General features: G+C 41.0%; 1 protein-coding gene across 4 annotated transcripts in view; it reads right to left on the bottom strand.

The window, feature by feature from the left end:
* Positions 1 to 15,841, bottom strand: part of stmA (Protein EFR3 homolog stmA) — a 106,213-nt gene that overhangs the window by 37,322 nt on the left and 53,050 nt on the right. For 3 of the 4 annotated variants that reach the window (XM_071688237.1, XM_071688235.1, XM_071688236.1), the window contains 3 exons: positions 15,390 to 15,535; positions 6,250 to 6,328; positions 4,124 to 4,259 (listed from right to left, as the gene is read on the bottom strand). In XM_071688237.1, the coding sequence (XP_071544338.1) occupies positions 4,124 to 4,259; positions 6,250 to 6,328; positions 15,390 to 15,535 (361 nt within the window). The remainder of the gene's footprint in view (positions 1 to 4,123; positions 4,260 to 6,249; positions 6,329 to 15,389; positions 15,536 to 15,841) is intronic. The other variant, XM_071688234.1, reaches the window with a different exon arrangement.

The following is a 15,841-nucleotide window of genomic DNA, read 5'->3' as shown; positions in this document are numbered from 1 at the left end:
CTTCATGCCTGTTTCTCCAAGAGAAGGAGACATACTTGCCTATACCTAACTACATCAATATCTTGCATTGTGCCCTAGGTACCTCATTGTACTACGGATTGGGTCCCTTTTGTTGTGAGACCTGCTTCATTCTGTGTTTGTATGTCTCCATCTAGTATCACTTTATCAACATACTTTCATTAATCTGTTTTTGCTTTTATTCCTAGTAACTGTAGAAATCTACATCTGTCACCACAGTGATGTTTATGATATTTCTGTGTACTAAAAGCATATGTCTATGTTCTGGATGCCTGAAACCTCGGTCTTGCTCTTTCTGACATCCCCCAGCATCAAAATGTCCAAAGTGGTACATATCTTTACACAGCAGAGAATTATCATTTCTACACTCACCATCAAAGTTGCATTTCCCTTTGGAATAGTGCCTATATTCCTTTTTATTATCCAATTCATGAGTTATTGTTTCATCATTGTCCTTCTGAGAGGGAGAAGCTTTCTACCTAAAAAGTACCTAAACATGAATTTGCCATAAAGTAAGGCTAGCGTATAACAATTGCCACATATGTTACTTGTGTGACAAAACTGTTATTCTCCCCAGCCATATGCATTGCAAAGTTGTCTATCTTGAATTTGCCAAGAGGCATTTAAGCCATGAGACTTAACATATTTACCTACTCCTTATACATTTGTCATTTCATCCAGCCTTACATTAGAGTCTCTCCATCTTCTTTGTTGGACTCATATATTTGTTTAGTACCTTTCTGATATATTTAAAGATATATTCAAAAAGATGTTTTGGAAGGAGATAAATAAAGTGCATAAGACAAGGGAACAAATGGGAACTTCAGTGAAGGGGGCTAATGGGGAGGTGATACCAAGTAGTGGTGATGTGAGAAGGAGATGGAGTGAGTATTTTGAAGGTTTCTTGAATGTGTTTGATGATAGAGTGGCAGATATAGGGTGTTTTGGTCAAGGTGGTGTGCAAAGTGAGAGGGTTAGGGAAAATTATTTGGCAAACAGAGAAGAGGTAGTAAAGGCTTTGCGGAAGATGAAAGCCAGCAAGGCAGCGGATTTGGATTGTATTGCAGTAGAATTTATTAAAAAAGGGGGTGACTGAATTGTTAACTGGTTGGTAAGGTTATTTAATGTATGTATGTCTCCTGGTGAGGTGCCTGAGGATTGGCAGAATGCTTGCATAGTGCCATTGTACAAAGGCAAAGGGGATAAAAGTGAGTGCTCAAATTACAGAGGTATAAGTTTGTTGAGTATTCCTGGGAAATTATATGGGAAGGTATTGATTGAGAGGGTGAAGGCATTTACAAAGCATCAGATTGGGGAAGAGCAGTGTGGTTCCAGAAGTGGTAGAGGATGTGTGGATCAGGTGTTTGCTTTGAAGAATGTATGTGAGAAATACTTAGAAAAGCAAATGGATTTGTATGTAGCATTTATGGATCTGGAGAAGGCATATGATAGAGTTGATAGAGATGCTCTGTGGAAGGTATTAAGAATATATGGTGTGGGAGGCAAGTTGTTAGAAGCAGTGAAAAGTTTTTATCGAGGATGTAAGGCATGTGTACGTATAGGAAGAGAGGAAAGTGATTGGTTCTCAGTGAATGTAGGTTTGTGGCAGGGGTGTGAGATGTCTCCATGGTTGTTTAATTTGTTTATGGATGGGGTTGTTAGGGAGGTGAATGCAAGAGTTTTGGAAAGAGGGGCAAGGATGCAGTCTGTTGTGGATGAGAGAGCTTAGGAAGTGAGTCAGTTGTTGTTCGCTGATGATACAGCGCTCATGGCTGATTTGTGCGAGAAACTGCAGAAGCTGGTGAGTGAGTTTGGTAATGTGTGTGAAAGAAGAAAGCTGAGAGTAAATGTGAATAAGAGCAAGGTTATTAGGTACAGTAGGGTTGAGGGACAAGTCAATTGGGAGTTAAGTTTGAATGGAGAAAAACTGGAGGAAGTGAAGTGTTTTAGATATCTGGGAGTGGATTTGGCAGCGGATGGAACCATGGAAGCGGAAGTGAATCAATGGGTGGGGGAGGGGGTGAAAGTTCTGGGAGCGTTGAAGAATGTGTGGAAGTCGAGAACATTATCTTGGAAGGCAAAAGTGGGTATGTTTGAAGGAATAGCGGTTCCAACAATGTTATATGGTTGCGAGGCGTGGGCTATGGATAGAGTTGTGCGGAGGAGGATGGATGTGCTGGAAATGAGATGTCTAAGGACAATATGTGGTGTGAGATGGTTTGATCGAGTAAGTAATAATAGGGTAAGAGAGATGTGTGGTAATAAAAAGAGTGTGGTTGAGAGAGCAGAAGAGGGTGTTCTGAAATGGTTTGGTCACATAGAGAGAATGAGCGAGGAAAGATTGACAAAGAGGATATATGTGTAAGAGGTGGAGGGAACGAGGAGAAGCGGGAGATCAAATTGGAGGTGGAAAGATGGAGTGAAAAAGATTTTGAGTGATTGAGGCCTGAACACGCAGGAGGGTGAAAGGCGTGCAAGGAATAGAGTGAATTGGAATGATGTGGTATACTGGGGTCGATGTGCTGTCAATGGACTGAAGCTGGGCATGTGAAGCATCTGGGGTAAACCATGGAAAGTTCTGTGGGGCCTGGATGTGGAGAGGGAGCTGTGGTTTCGGTGCATTATTACATGACAGCTAGAAACTGAATGTGAACGAATGTGGCCTTTGTTGTCTTTTCCTAGCGCTACCTCACACACGTGAGGGTGGAGGGGGTTGTTATTTCATGTGTGGCGGAGTGGCGATGGAAATGAATAAAGGCAGACAGTATGAATTATGTACGTGTATATATGTATATGCCTGTGTGTGTATATATATGTATACGTATAGATGTATAGATATGTATATTTGCGTGTGTGGATGTGTATGTATATACAAGTGTATGTGGGTGGGTTGGGCCATTTCTTTTGTCTGTTTCCTTGCGCTACCTCGCTAACATGGGAGACAGCGACAAAGCAATATAAATAAACAATATATATCGAAAGGAGTTCTAAATCTAACTATCCTGGTTCTTCCATCTTGAGAAGATTTTAGTTTAGTTTGAACCAGTCTTTGTCTGTTTCCTTAGGGTACCTCGCTGGCATGGGAAACAGTTATTAAGTATAATAAAAAAAATCAAAATAATAATAATATACTATCCCTGGGGATAGGGGAGAAAGAATACTTCCCACGTATTCCCTGCGTGTCGTAGAAGGCGACTAAAAGGGAAGGGAGTGGGGGGCTGGAAATCCTCCCCTCTCATTTTTTTTTTAATTTTCCAAAAGAAGGAACAGAGAAGGGGGCCAGGTGAGGATATTCCCTCAAAGGCCCAGTCCTCTGTTCTTAACGCTACCTCGCTAATGCGAGAAATGGCGAATCGTATGAAAGAAAGAAAAGACTTTCGATTCAGAAGGAGAGTTTCCTACGTAGCTCTTTACTGACTGGGCATATTTTGGCATGCACATCTCATTTCTACATATCAAAATCCTCCTCCAAGGACTTCCCAATACAAAAGATCCTACTTATATGAATGCAGATGCCACTAGTTTGCAGCATCAATTTGTTTGAGACATTACTAACACATGAGCATATGCTGATAAGGTGGTTTAATACTTGATGCTTCGAGTTATGCATGCGATTTACTTGACCATGTGGTGAGATAGTTTTCTCCTATCCTGAAGACATGTCCTCATGATGAAAGAATACTAAGGGAAAATGTTAGATACATGTATGAATAACGACCACATATGTTCAATCAATATGTATGATTAAAGACCACATATGTTCAATCAATATGTATGATTAACGACCTCATACGTTCAATCAATTTTCTTTTTTTCATAGTCTCTTTGCCCTACAGACTGATGGTTATAGTCAGAGTGAGGGAGGGCATTCTCCCTTCTCACTACCAAGTAAATGACAGTCTAGAGCTCTGTGCTGGGAAACTGACAGTTACTCACTGATGGGATGGGCAAATGTTCGCTTACTGTTTAATACAACTGCTACAAGTGTGTGTATGTGTGTGGAAATGTTTTCACATAATCTAGTTCTAAATGTGGTGCTATAATCACAGATGGAAAAAGAATATCAATTCTAGATGAAAAAGAATAATAATAATTCTTGATTTACCTATACATTCTCCTGCTGCAATAGGAATGATCTTGGATAAGACATCTGCAATGCCAGTTCGAATCTGGGCAGGTTCTGAGCTCCTTTCGTTGAGATGTGACATGATAAGTTCTATCACAGTTATGCTGTACTGTACCTGAGGTAAAATAAAAGTTTATTCTAACTATAAAGCTTTTAATAAGCTCCATCATGGTTATGCTGTACAGTACCTGGGGCAAAATAAAAGTTTATTCTAACTATACAGCATCTTAGCCCATTTCAGTACTTAAGTTTCATGTGCTACATCTTCAATCATTACCACATAAAAAAAATGGTTGTAAGGGAAAAAATAAGGAATATTGCAAGCAAATTATTTCCCTAACTGATATTCCAGAGAAAAGTCTGTATACAAAGACTTCAGCAAGAAGTCTAAGTAAGTCAAAGTTTATGCTTATCATTATATATAGAATGTAAAAAAGTATAATATTCAGCCATTATTTCCAAGATGCTGTGTGCATCTGATGCACCTCATAAACCAGGAATGGACATGAAGATACTAACCCTCTAATTTATGCTCCTTCAAGTTTTGGAAAACTAAAGGTTTACACAAATCATGTGCATCTCAGTTTTTGTTATTTCCACAAGCCCTTACCATTATGGTATAAATCAATACAACAATCTCAGTGTAGCAAACTTGGTATTTCTATCTATCTATCTATATCTCTGACACCTATAACCTGTAACATACAATAAAAAAGAAGAAAAATAATTCCAAGAAAAACTTCTTAAAACTTTGTCCAATGAGCTTTCAACTAAATCTATCTATCGACATATTCATCTCTCTGAAGCCCATTTCCTTCAGGAACTCCCACAAGGGGGTTGCCATGGCAAGTCTCCATACCTGGTGAATTTCAGTGCCGCTTCTTGGCCTTTAGTAACTCGTCCTTAACAGACCAGACATAGGCCAACCCTAGTGCAATGTTTTCAGAGGCTCCTAACCAACGTTCCTATTGACTAATTCTGCCTACAGCATTGACGTAATCTTCCTGCCTAATGTTTCAACTACATTCATCACCATTCTCCACTAACAAAGAAGAAAACAGTACTGAAGGTACAATATGGAGTTCTAAAACAGTATGACTATACAGGGAGGATGGGTGCTATAAAGAATAACAAAGAAACTGCACATGGCTGAGGTGCAAGTGGAGACCTACCTCAAGGGGATTCTATCTTCATGACTGTAGACTGTGTTATACATATGGACAGACACTCAAGACACAACAGATGTACTCGTCTCAGCAAGCAAGACTGCTCAACAAAACACAAACACAAAAGCGATGGTAGTCAGAAAGATTTCATACAAAAAAATACCAATCACAGAAAAAAAAGAAAAACAAGCTGTGCAAATTGTTTTTTAATACACCAGATGTTCCCTTTCACAGGCTGCTACCAATGTAGCTGAGCTATATTTGACTGTATTCATTTATACCACCAAAACAAGGTACTGGCACATATCTGACCCTAACCTTAAGTCCAAGGTCAAAGTAACCTAATTATTGCATCTGATGCTTTACACAAGAAGAATGTTATGGCACTAATAAGGTTTTCCCACAATTTTCACCTTAATCTTATGGTTGAAGGCCACTGACTTAATCATATATGACTCTCCATCATGACATGATAATCATAGTTCAAGTTTTATAAAGATATCTCGACAAGTAAGAAAGTTATGGCCCAGATAAGGAAATTCATAAAAAGGACACATAATTTGACCCTGACCTTAATGATCCTGGTCATAGTGGCCTAAATAAAGTATGCGACTTCAGACAGCCCTCATACAACCTACAAGTCTTATAGAGATATGTTCACTAATACGGAAGTTATGGCTTGGAATAGGAATCATCAGAAAAATAGAAGAATAAGTGAAAAAGTGGAAGAATAAAACTGGAAAAGGAAGAAGAAAAGACAAGAATTGAAAAAGGATGTTTCTGTCTTCAGTAAAATGGTCACAAAAGTAGGATGAAATTTCTTCAAATTGCTCCCTGGGAGTTCTTCTATGGGAAGAATACAAGTTGTTACTCTACTGTCTTTAGTATACAACAATTACCATACACATATCAAAACTCTTACCTTATTATGACACTTACCTGAATAGAGAACATAAGAATCTTGAAGACTTGAACAGCAAAGCTATTGTTGACCCACAACCCTTCATGATCAAGGTGACTGGAGAGAACATAAATAATCCTGGTCAGCTTAATTCTAAGAAATAAATATGGTGCAACCCCATTTATAAATACTATTAATGATGATTGTTGCTGTTTTTGTTATTTATAATCAAGACTAATGTTGTTGTCTTTATAATCATGACTATAACTATCATTATATCTTAATGTTTTCATACAAGTTTGCCATTTCCCACATCAGCGAGGTAACACTAAAAACAGATGAAGAAAGCTCACATTCATTGACATCCATTCTCTAACTGTAATGTGTAATGCACTGAAATTACAGCTCCATATCCATAACTAGGCCCCTCACACCCTCCATGGTTTACCTTTACTTGGCTACTTGCTCTGTTCTTTCTTTTGGAAAGTAATACAGGAAGGGAGGATTTCTAGCCATTCACTCCTGCACATCTTAGTTGGCTTTTACAACATACACGGAATATGTGGACAGTATTCTTCATATTCCTCTTCTTATCATTGTTACTATTTCCTCTTCTTATTTATATTTTATTTATTATGCTTTGTCGCTGTCTCCCGCGTTTGCGAGGTAGCGCAAGGAAACAGACGAAAGAAAATGGCCCAACCCCCCCCCATACACATGTATATACATACGTCCACACACGCAAATATACATACCTACACAGCTTTCCATGGTTTACCCCAGACGCTTCACATGCCCTGCTTCAATCCACTGACAGCACGTCAACCCCGGTATACCACATCGCTCCAATACACTCTATTCCTTGCCCTCCTTTCACCCTCCTGCATGTTCAGGCCCCGATCACACAAAATCTTTTTCACTCCATCTTTCCACCTCCAATTTGGTCTCCCTCTTCTCCTTGTTCCCTCCACCTCCGACACATATATCCTCTTGGTCAATCTTTCCTCACTCATCCTCTCCATGTGCCCAAACCACTTCAAAACACCCTCTTCTGCTCTCTCAACCACGCTCTTTTTATTTCCACACATCTCTCTTACCCTTACGTTACTCACTCGATCAAACCACCTCACACCACACATTGTCCTCAAACATCTCATTTCCAGCACATCCATCCTCCTGCGCACAACTCTATCCATAGCCCACGCCTCGCAACCATACAACATTGTTGGAACCACTATTCCTTCAAACATACCCATTTTTGCTTTCCGAGATAATGTTCTCGACTTCCACACATTCTTCAAGGCCCCCAGGATTTTCGCCCCCTCCCCCACCCTATGATCCACTTCCGCTTCCATGGTTCCATCCGCTGCCAGATCCACTCCCAGATATCTAAAACACTTCACTTCCTCCAGTTTTTCTCCATTCAAACTCACCTCCCAATTGACTTGACCCTCAACCCTACTGTACCTAATAACCTTGCTCTTATTCACATTTACTCTTAACTTTCTTCTTCCACACACTTTTCCAAACTCAGTCACCAGCTTCTGCAGTTTCTCACATGAATCAGCCACCAGCGCTGTATCATCAGCGAACAACAACTGACTCACTTCCCAAGCTCTCTCATCCCCAACAGACTTCATACTTGCCCCTCTTTCCAAAACTCTTGCATTTACCTCCCTAACAACCCCATCCATAAACAAATTAAACAACCATGGAGACATCACACACCCCTGCCGCAAACCTACATTCACTGAGAACCAATCACTTTCCTCTCTTCCTACACGTACACATGCCTTACATCCTCGATAAAAACTTTTCACTGCTTCTAACAACTTTCCTCCCACACCATATATTCTTAATACCTTCCACAGAGCATCTCTATCAACTCTATCATATGCCTTCTCCAGATCCATAAATGCTACATACAAATCCATTTGCTTTTCTAAGTATTTCTCACATACATTCTTCAAAGCAAACACCTGATCCACACATCCTCTACCACTTCTGAAACCACACTGCTCTTCCCCAATCTGATGCTCTGTACATGCCTTCACCCTCTCAATCAATACCCTCCCATATAATTTACCAGGAATACTCAACAAACTTATACCTCTGTAATTTGAGCACTCACTCTTATCCCCTTTGCCTTTGTACAATGGCACTATGCACGCATTCCGCCAATCCTCAGGCACCTCACCATGAGTCATACATACATTAAATAACCTTACCAACCAGTCAACAATACAGTCACCCCCTTTTTTATTATTGTTACTATTTCCTCTTCTTATCATTGTTACTATAATTCTATAATTATCATTCATCCCTAGGATCCCTCCATGAGGCTTTTGCAGCTTCAAGGATGCAATCCAGGCAGAAGCAAGGGAAAAATAGACTCCTTTAGAGTGAAAAGGTCCTTGATGAGACTATACTCCTTTCCATCCACTAACAACGATCCTGCCTGGCCAAAGGTGACTGTACAATTGCTGTGTAACTACTTGCTGACACACTCTAATAACATCTTTCCAGATAATTTCAGAATAGAAACAGTGAGATGACTAATTCATACTTCTTGCACTTTCCTCATAATATGAAGCAGAACAGAAGAGCTAACTTCCTCAACACAACAAATAATTCTTAAGCCTGAAACATGGTAAGAAAAATCTAGTTAGGGATGATAATTTTCTTTTACATTATGAAGTTAATCATTTGAAAAGCAGTATCACATCTTGTTTTCAAGTTTGTCTGTAAACAATGAACAACTGTGAAGACTTAATATTCATATTAATTCAAGATTCCTTCACAATACTCACTCCAATTCCTCTTCACCTATTCTTTGCCTGTTACTGCTTCTCCATCTATTTATTTATTTTGCTTTGTCGCTGTCTCACGGGTTAGCGAGGTAGCGCAAGGAAACAGACAAAAGAATGGCCCAACCCACCCACATACGCATGTATATACATACACGTCCACACACGCAAATATACATACCTATACATCTCAATGTACGCATATATATACACACACAGACATATACATATATACACATGTACATAATTTATACTGTCTGCCTTTATTTATTCCCATCACCACCTCCCCACACATGGAATAACAACCCCCTCCCTCTCATGTGTGCGAGGTAGCGCTAGGAAAAGCCAACAAAGGCCCCATTCGTTCACACTCAGTCTCTAGCTGTCATGTAATAATGAACCGAAACCATAGCTCCCTTTCCACATCCAGGCCCCACAGAGCTTTCCATGGTTTACCCCAGACACTGCACATGCCCTAGTTCAATCCATTGACAGCACGTTGACCCCGGTATAACACATCATTCCAATTCACTCTATTCCTTGCATGCCTTTCACCCTCCTGCATGTTCAGGCCCCGATAACTCAAAATCTTTTTCACTCCATCTTTCCACTTCCAATTTGGTCTCCCACTTCTCCTCGTTCCCTCCACCCCTGACACATATATCCTCTTGGTCAATCTTTCCTCACTCATTCTCTCCATGTGACCAAACCATTTCAAAACACCCTCTTTTGCTCTCTCAACCACACTCTTTTTATTTCCACACATCTCTCTTACCTATAGATAGTATGTTTGAGGAAAGGAACCTGGATGTTTTGGCTCTGAGTGAAACGAAGCTCAAGGGTAAAGGGGAACATTGGTGTGGGAATGTCTTGGGAGTAAAGTCATGGGTTAGTGAGAGGACAAGAGCAAGGGAAGGAGAAGCACTAGTCCTAAAACAGGCGTTGTGGAAGTATGTGATAGAATGTAAGAAAGTAAATTCTAGATTGATATGGGTAAAACTGTGGAAGATATTAAGAATATATGGTGTGGGAGGCAAGTTGTTAGAAGCAGTGAAAAGTTTTTATCGAGGATGTAAGGCATGTGTACGTGTAGGAAGAGAGGAAAGTGATTGGTTCTCAGTGAATGTAGGTTTGCGGCAGGGGTGTGTGATGTCTCCATGGTTGTTTAATTTGTTTATGGATGGGGTTGTTAGGGAGGTGAATGCAAGAGTTTTGGAAAGAGGGGCAAGTATGAAGTCTGTTGGGGATGAGAGAGCTTGGGAAGTGAGTCAGTTGTTGTTCGCTGATGATACAGCGCTGGTGGCTGATTCATGTGAGAAACTGCAGAAGCTGTTGACTGAGTTTGGTAAAGTGTGTGAAAGAAGAAAGTTAAGAGTAAATGTGAATAAGAGCAAGGTTATTAGATACAGTAGGGTTGAGGGTCAATTCAGTTGGGAGGTGAGTTTGAATGGAGAAAAACTGGAGGAAGTGAAGTGTCTTGGATATCTGGGAGTGGATCTGGCAGCGGATGGAACCATGGAAGCGGAAGTGGATCATAGGGTGGGGGAGGGGGCGAAAATTCTGGGAGCCTTGAAGAATGTGTGGAAGTCGAGAACATTATCTCGGAAAGCAAAAATGGGTATGTTTGAAGGAATAGTGGTTCCAACAATGTTGTATGGTTGCGAGGCGTGGACTATGGATAGAGTTGTGCGCAGGAGGATGGATGTGCTGGAAATGAGATGTTTGAGGACAATGTGTGGTGTGAGGTGGTTTGATCGAGTAAGTAACGTAAGGGTAAGAGAGATGTGTGGAAATAAAAAGAGCGTGGTTGAGAGAGCAGAAGAGGGTGTTTTGAAATGGTTTGGTCACATGGAGAGAATGAGTGAGGAAAGATTGACCAAGAGGATATATGTGTCGGAGGTGGAGGGAACGAGGAGAAGAGGGAGACCAAATTGGAGGTGGAAAGATGGAGTGAAAAAGATTTTGTGTGATCGGGGCCTGAACATGCAGGAGGGTGAAAGGAGGGCAAAGAATAGAGTGAATTGGAGCGATGTGGTATACCGGGGTTGACGTGCTGTCAGTGGATTGAATCAAGGCATGTGTATGGGGGTGGGTTGGGCCATTTCTTTCGTCTGTTTCCTTGCGCTACCTCACAAACGCGGTAGACAGCGAAAAAAAAAAAAAAAAAAAAAAAAAAAAAAAAAACAACAACTGAAAGTTGATGAAGAGATATGGGTGATTATTGGTGCATATGCACCTGGGCATGAGAAGAAATATCATGAGAGGCAAATGTTTAGGGAGCGGCTGAATGAATGTGTTAGTGGTTTTGATACACAAGACCAGGTTATAGTGATGGGTGATTTCAATGCAAAGGTGAGTATGTTGCAGTTGAGGGAATAATTGGTATACATGGGGTGTTCGGTATTGTAAATGGAAATGGTGAAGAGCTTGTAGATTTATGTGCTGAAAAAGGACTGGTGATTGGGAATACCTGGTTTAAAAAGCGAGATATACATAAGTATACATATGTAAGTAGGAGAGATGGCCAGGGGGCGTTATTGGATTACGTGTTAACTGATAGGCGCACAAAAGAGAGACTTTTGGATGTTAATGTGCTGAGAGGTGCAACTGGAGGGATGTCTGATCATTATCTTGTGGAGGTGAAGGTGAAGATTTGTAGGGGTTTTCAGAAAAGAAGAGAGAATGTTGGGGTGAAGAGAGTGGTGAGAGTAAGTGAGCTTGAGAAGGAGATTTGTGTGAGGAAGTACCAGGAGAGACTGAGTTCAGAATGGAAAAAGGTGAGATCAAAGGAGGTAAGGGGAGTGGGGGAGGAATGGGATGTATTTAGGGAAGAAGTGATGGCTTGCGCAAAAGATGCTTGTGGCATGAGAAGCGTGGGAGGTGGGTTGATTAGAAAGGGTAGTGAGTGGTGGGATGAAGAAGTACGATTATTAGTGAAAGAGAAGAGAGAGGCATTTGGACCATTTTTGCAGGGAAATAATGCAAATGAGTGGGAGATGTATAAAAGAAAGAGGCAGGTCAAGAGAAAGGTGCAAGAGGTGAAAAAGAGGGCAAATGAGAGTTGGGGTGAGAGAGTATCATTAAATTTTAGGGAGAATAAAAAGATGTTTTGGAAAGAGGTAAATAAAGTGTGTAAGACAAGGGAGCAAATGGGAACTTCAGTGAAGGGGCTAATGGGGAGGTGATAACAAGTAGTAGTGATGTGAGAAGGAGATGGAGTGAGTATTTTGAAGGTTTCTTGAATGTGTTTGATGATAGAGTGGCAGATATAGGGTGTTTTGGTCAAGATGGTGTGCAAAGTGAGAGGGTTAGGGAAAGTGATTTGGTAAACAGAGAAGAGGTAGTAAAAGCTTTGCGGAAGATGAAAGCCGGCAAGGCAGCAGGTTTGGATGGTATTGCAGTGGAATTTATTAAAAAAGGGGGTGACTGTATTGTTAACTGGTTGGTAAGGTTATTTAATGTATGTATGATTCATGGTGAGGTGCCTGAGGATTGGCGGAATGCGTGCATAGTGCCATTGTACAAAGGCAAAGGGGATAAAAGTGAGTGCTCAAATTACAGAGGTATAAGTTTGTTGAGTATTCCTGTTAAATCATATGGGAGGGTATTGATTGAGAGGGTGAAGGCATGTACAGAGCATCAGACTGGAGAAGAGCAGTGTAGTTTCAGAAGTGGTAGAGGATGTGTGGATCAAGTGTTTGCTTTGAAGAATGTATGTGAGAAATACTTAGAAAAGCAAATGGATTTGTATGTAGCATTTATGGATCTGGAGAAGGCATATGATAGAGTTGATAGAGATGCTCTGTGGAAGGTATTAAGAATATATGGTGTGGGAGGCAAGTTGTTAGAAGCAGTGAAAAGTTTTTATCGAGGATGTAAGGCATGTGTACGTGTAGGAAGAGAGGGAAGTGATTGGTACTCAGTGAATGTAGGTTTGCGGCAGGGGTGTGTGATGTCTCAATGGTTGTTTGATTTGTTTATGGATGGGTTTGTTAGGGAGGTGAATGCAAGAGTTTTGCAAAGAGGGGCAAGTATGCAGTCTGTTGTGGATGAGAGATCTCGCTTGGGAAGTGAGTCAGTTATTGTATGCTGATGATACAGAGCTGGTGGCTGATTCATGTGAGAAACTGCAGAAGCTGTTGACTGAGTTTGGTAAAGTGTGTGAAAGAAGAAAGTTAAAAGTAAATGTGCATAAGAGCAAGGTTATTAGGTACAGTAGGGTTTAGGGTCAAGTCAACTGGGAGGCAAGTTTGAATGGAGAAAAACTGGAGGAAGTGAAGTGTTTTAGATATCTGGGAGTGGACTTGGCAGCAGATGGAACCATGGAAGTGGAAGTGAATCATAGGGTGGGGGAGGGAGCGAAAGTTTTCGGAGCGTTGAAGAATGTGTGGAAGTCAAGAACATTATCTCGGAAAGCAAAAATGGGTATGTTTGAAGGAATAGTGGTTCCAACAATGTTATATGGTTGCGAGGCGTGGGCTATGGATAGAGTTGTGCGGACGAGGGTGGATGTGCTGGAAATGAGATGTTTGAGGACAATATGTGGTGTGAGGTGGTTTGATCGAGTAAGTAATGTAAGGGTAAGAGAGGTGTGTGGTAATAAAAAGAGTGTGGTTGAGAGAGCAGAGGAAGGTGTTTTGAAATGGTTTGGTCACATGGAGAGAATGAATGAGGCAAGATTGACCAAGAGGATATATGTGTCAGAGGTGGAGGGAACGAGGAGAAGTGGGAGACCAAATTGGAGGTGGAAAGATGGAGTGAAAAAGATTTTGAGTGATCGGGGCCTGAACATGCAGGAGGGTGAAATGTGTGCAAGGAATAGAGTGAATTGGAACGATGTAGTGTACCAGGGTTCACGTGCTGTCAATGGATTGAACCAGGGCATGTGAAGCGTCTGGGGTAAACCATGGAAAGTTTTGTGGGGCCTGGATGTGGAAAGGGAGCTGTGGTTTCGGTGCATTATTACATGACAGCTAAAGACTGAGTGTGAACGAATGTGGCCTTTGTTGTCTTTTCCTAGCGCTACCTCACACACATGAGGGTGAAGGGGGTTGTTATTTCATGTGTGGCGAGGTGGCGATGGGAATGAATATCAATTATGTACATGTGTATATATGTATATGTCTGTGTGTGTATATATTTGTATACGTTGAGACGTATGGGTATGTATATTTGTGTGCGTGGACATGTATGTATATACATGTGTATGTGGGTGGGTTGGGCCATTCTTTCATCTGTTTCCTTGCGCTACCTCGCTAACGCGGGAGAAAGCAACAAAGCAAAATAAATATAAAAAATAAATCATATTCTTTTATATTCTTTATCTTATTACACTTTATATTTTTTTATTCAAAATATTTATATTTATTTATTTTGCTTTGTCGCTGTCTCCTGCGTTTGCGAGCTAGCGCAAGGAAACAGACGAAAGAAATGGCCCAATCCACCCCATACACATGTATATACATACATGTCCACACATGCAAATATACATATCCATACATCTCAATGTACACATATACAAATACACACACAGACACATATATATATACACATGCACACAATTCACACTGTCTGCCTTTATTCATTCCCATCGCCACCTCGCCACACATGGAATAACATCCTCCTCCCCCCTCATGTGTGCGAGGTAGCGCTAGGAAACGACAACAAAGGCTACATTCGTTCACACTCAGTCTCTAGCTGTCATGCAATAATGCCCGAAACCACAGCTCCCTTTCCACATCCAGGCCCCACAGAACTTTCCATGGTTTACCCCAGACGCTTCACATGCCCTGATTCAATCCACTGACAGCACGTCAACCCCGGTATACCACATCGATCCAATTCACTCTATTCCTTGCCCGCCTTTCACCCTCCTGCATGTTCAGGCCCCGATCACTCAAAATCTTCTTCACTCCATCCTTCCACCTCCAATTTGGTCCCCCACTTCTCGTTCCCTCCACCTCCGACACACATATCCTCCCAGTCAATCTTACCTCACTCACTCTCTCATATATTCAAAATATTTTCTTATTTTCCCTGAAGTATACAATTCATCTTTCAAATTTTTTTCATATTTTCCCTGAAGGTTGCTGATACCCTCATCCCTTTCACTTGCCCTCCTCATTTCATCTTTCCATCTCCTTGGTCTTCCCCTTCCCATCCTCCACTTCAAAGAGAGAGCCTGTCTGTCAGTCTTTCTTTATTCATCTTGTCCATATGTCTGAACCATTTCAGCATACAATCTTGCTCTCTTACAAACACACATACATACTGTATGTAAAGAACAGCATGTGATTACATTGTGATCACATTAAGTCAAAGATATGCCTCCACCTTACTTGGAAATACAAAGTATGAAAAAAAATACTCACATCAAAAGTGGCTTCACCACACTGTGTATCTTTCCATAGGTAGCACGAGACACCAGTTCCCTGAGGCACATCTCGGCCAGCTCATGTGGTGCCTTCTCTCCCTCAGTCTGGTGGTTGTCAGGTGTGTCACTTGTTTGGGTTGTACCCTATGAGTGGGAACAAATGCAACTTTTGTCCAGATGCAGTGAACAGACATTCTTAAAACAATTGTGATTTAATTATCTCATGTACTCCCATCTGTATCCAGATTCAGATCATTACGAATGTACTCCCTATATCTTCTTAGATCATACATTCATTTGGTACAAACTAAACCCAAGATGATAATTTTTCATTCAACACATGTCGGTGCTAGTCTTAACACATCACAAGGATCTACATATTTCAATATCTAACACTTTTTACGACCTAATTGCCTTCTCTGATTCAGTGAGGTAGTGTCAAGAACACAC

This window comes from Panulirus ornatus, chromosome 45, assembly GCF_036320965.1.
Source record: "Panulirus ornatus isolate Po-2019 chromosome 45, ASM3632096v1, whole genome shotgun sequence".
Lineage (NCBI taxonomy): Eukaryota > Metazoa > Arthropoda > Malacostraca > Decapoda > Palinuridae > Panulirus > Panulirus ornatus.
This window is presented reverse-complemented; position numbering and strand designations above follow the sequence as displayed.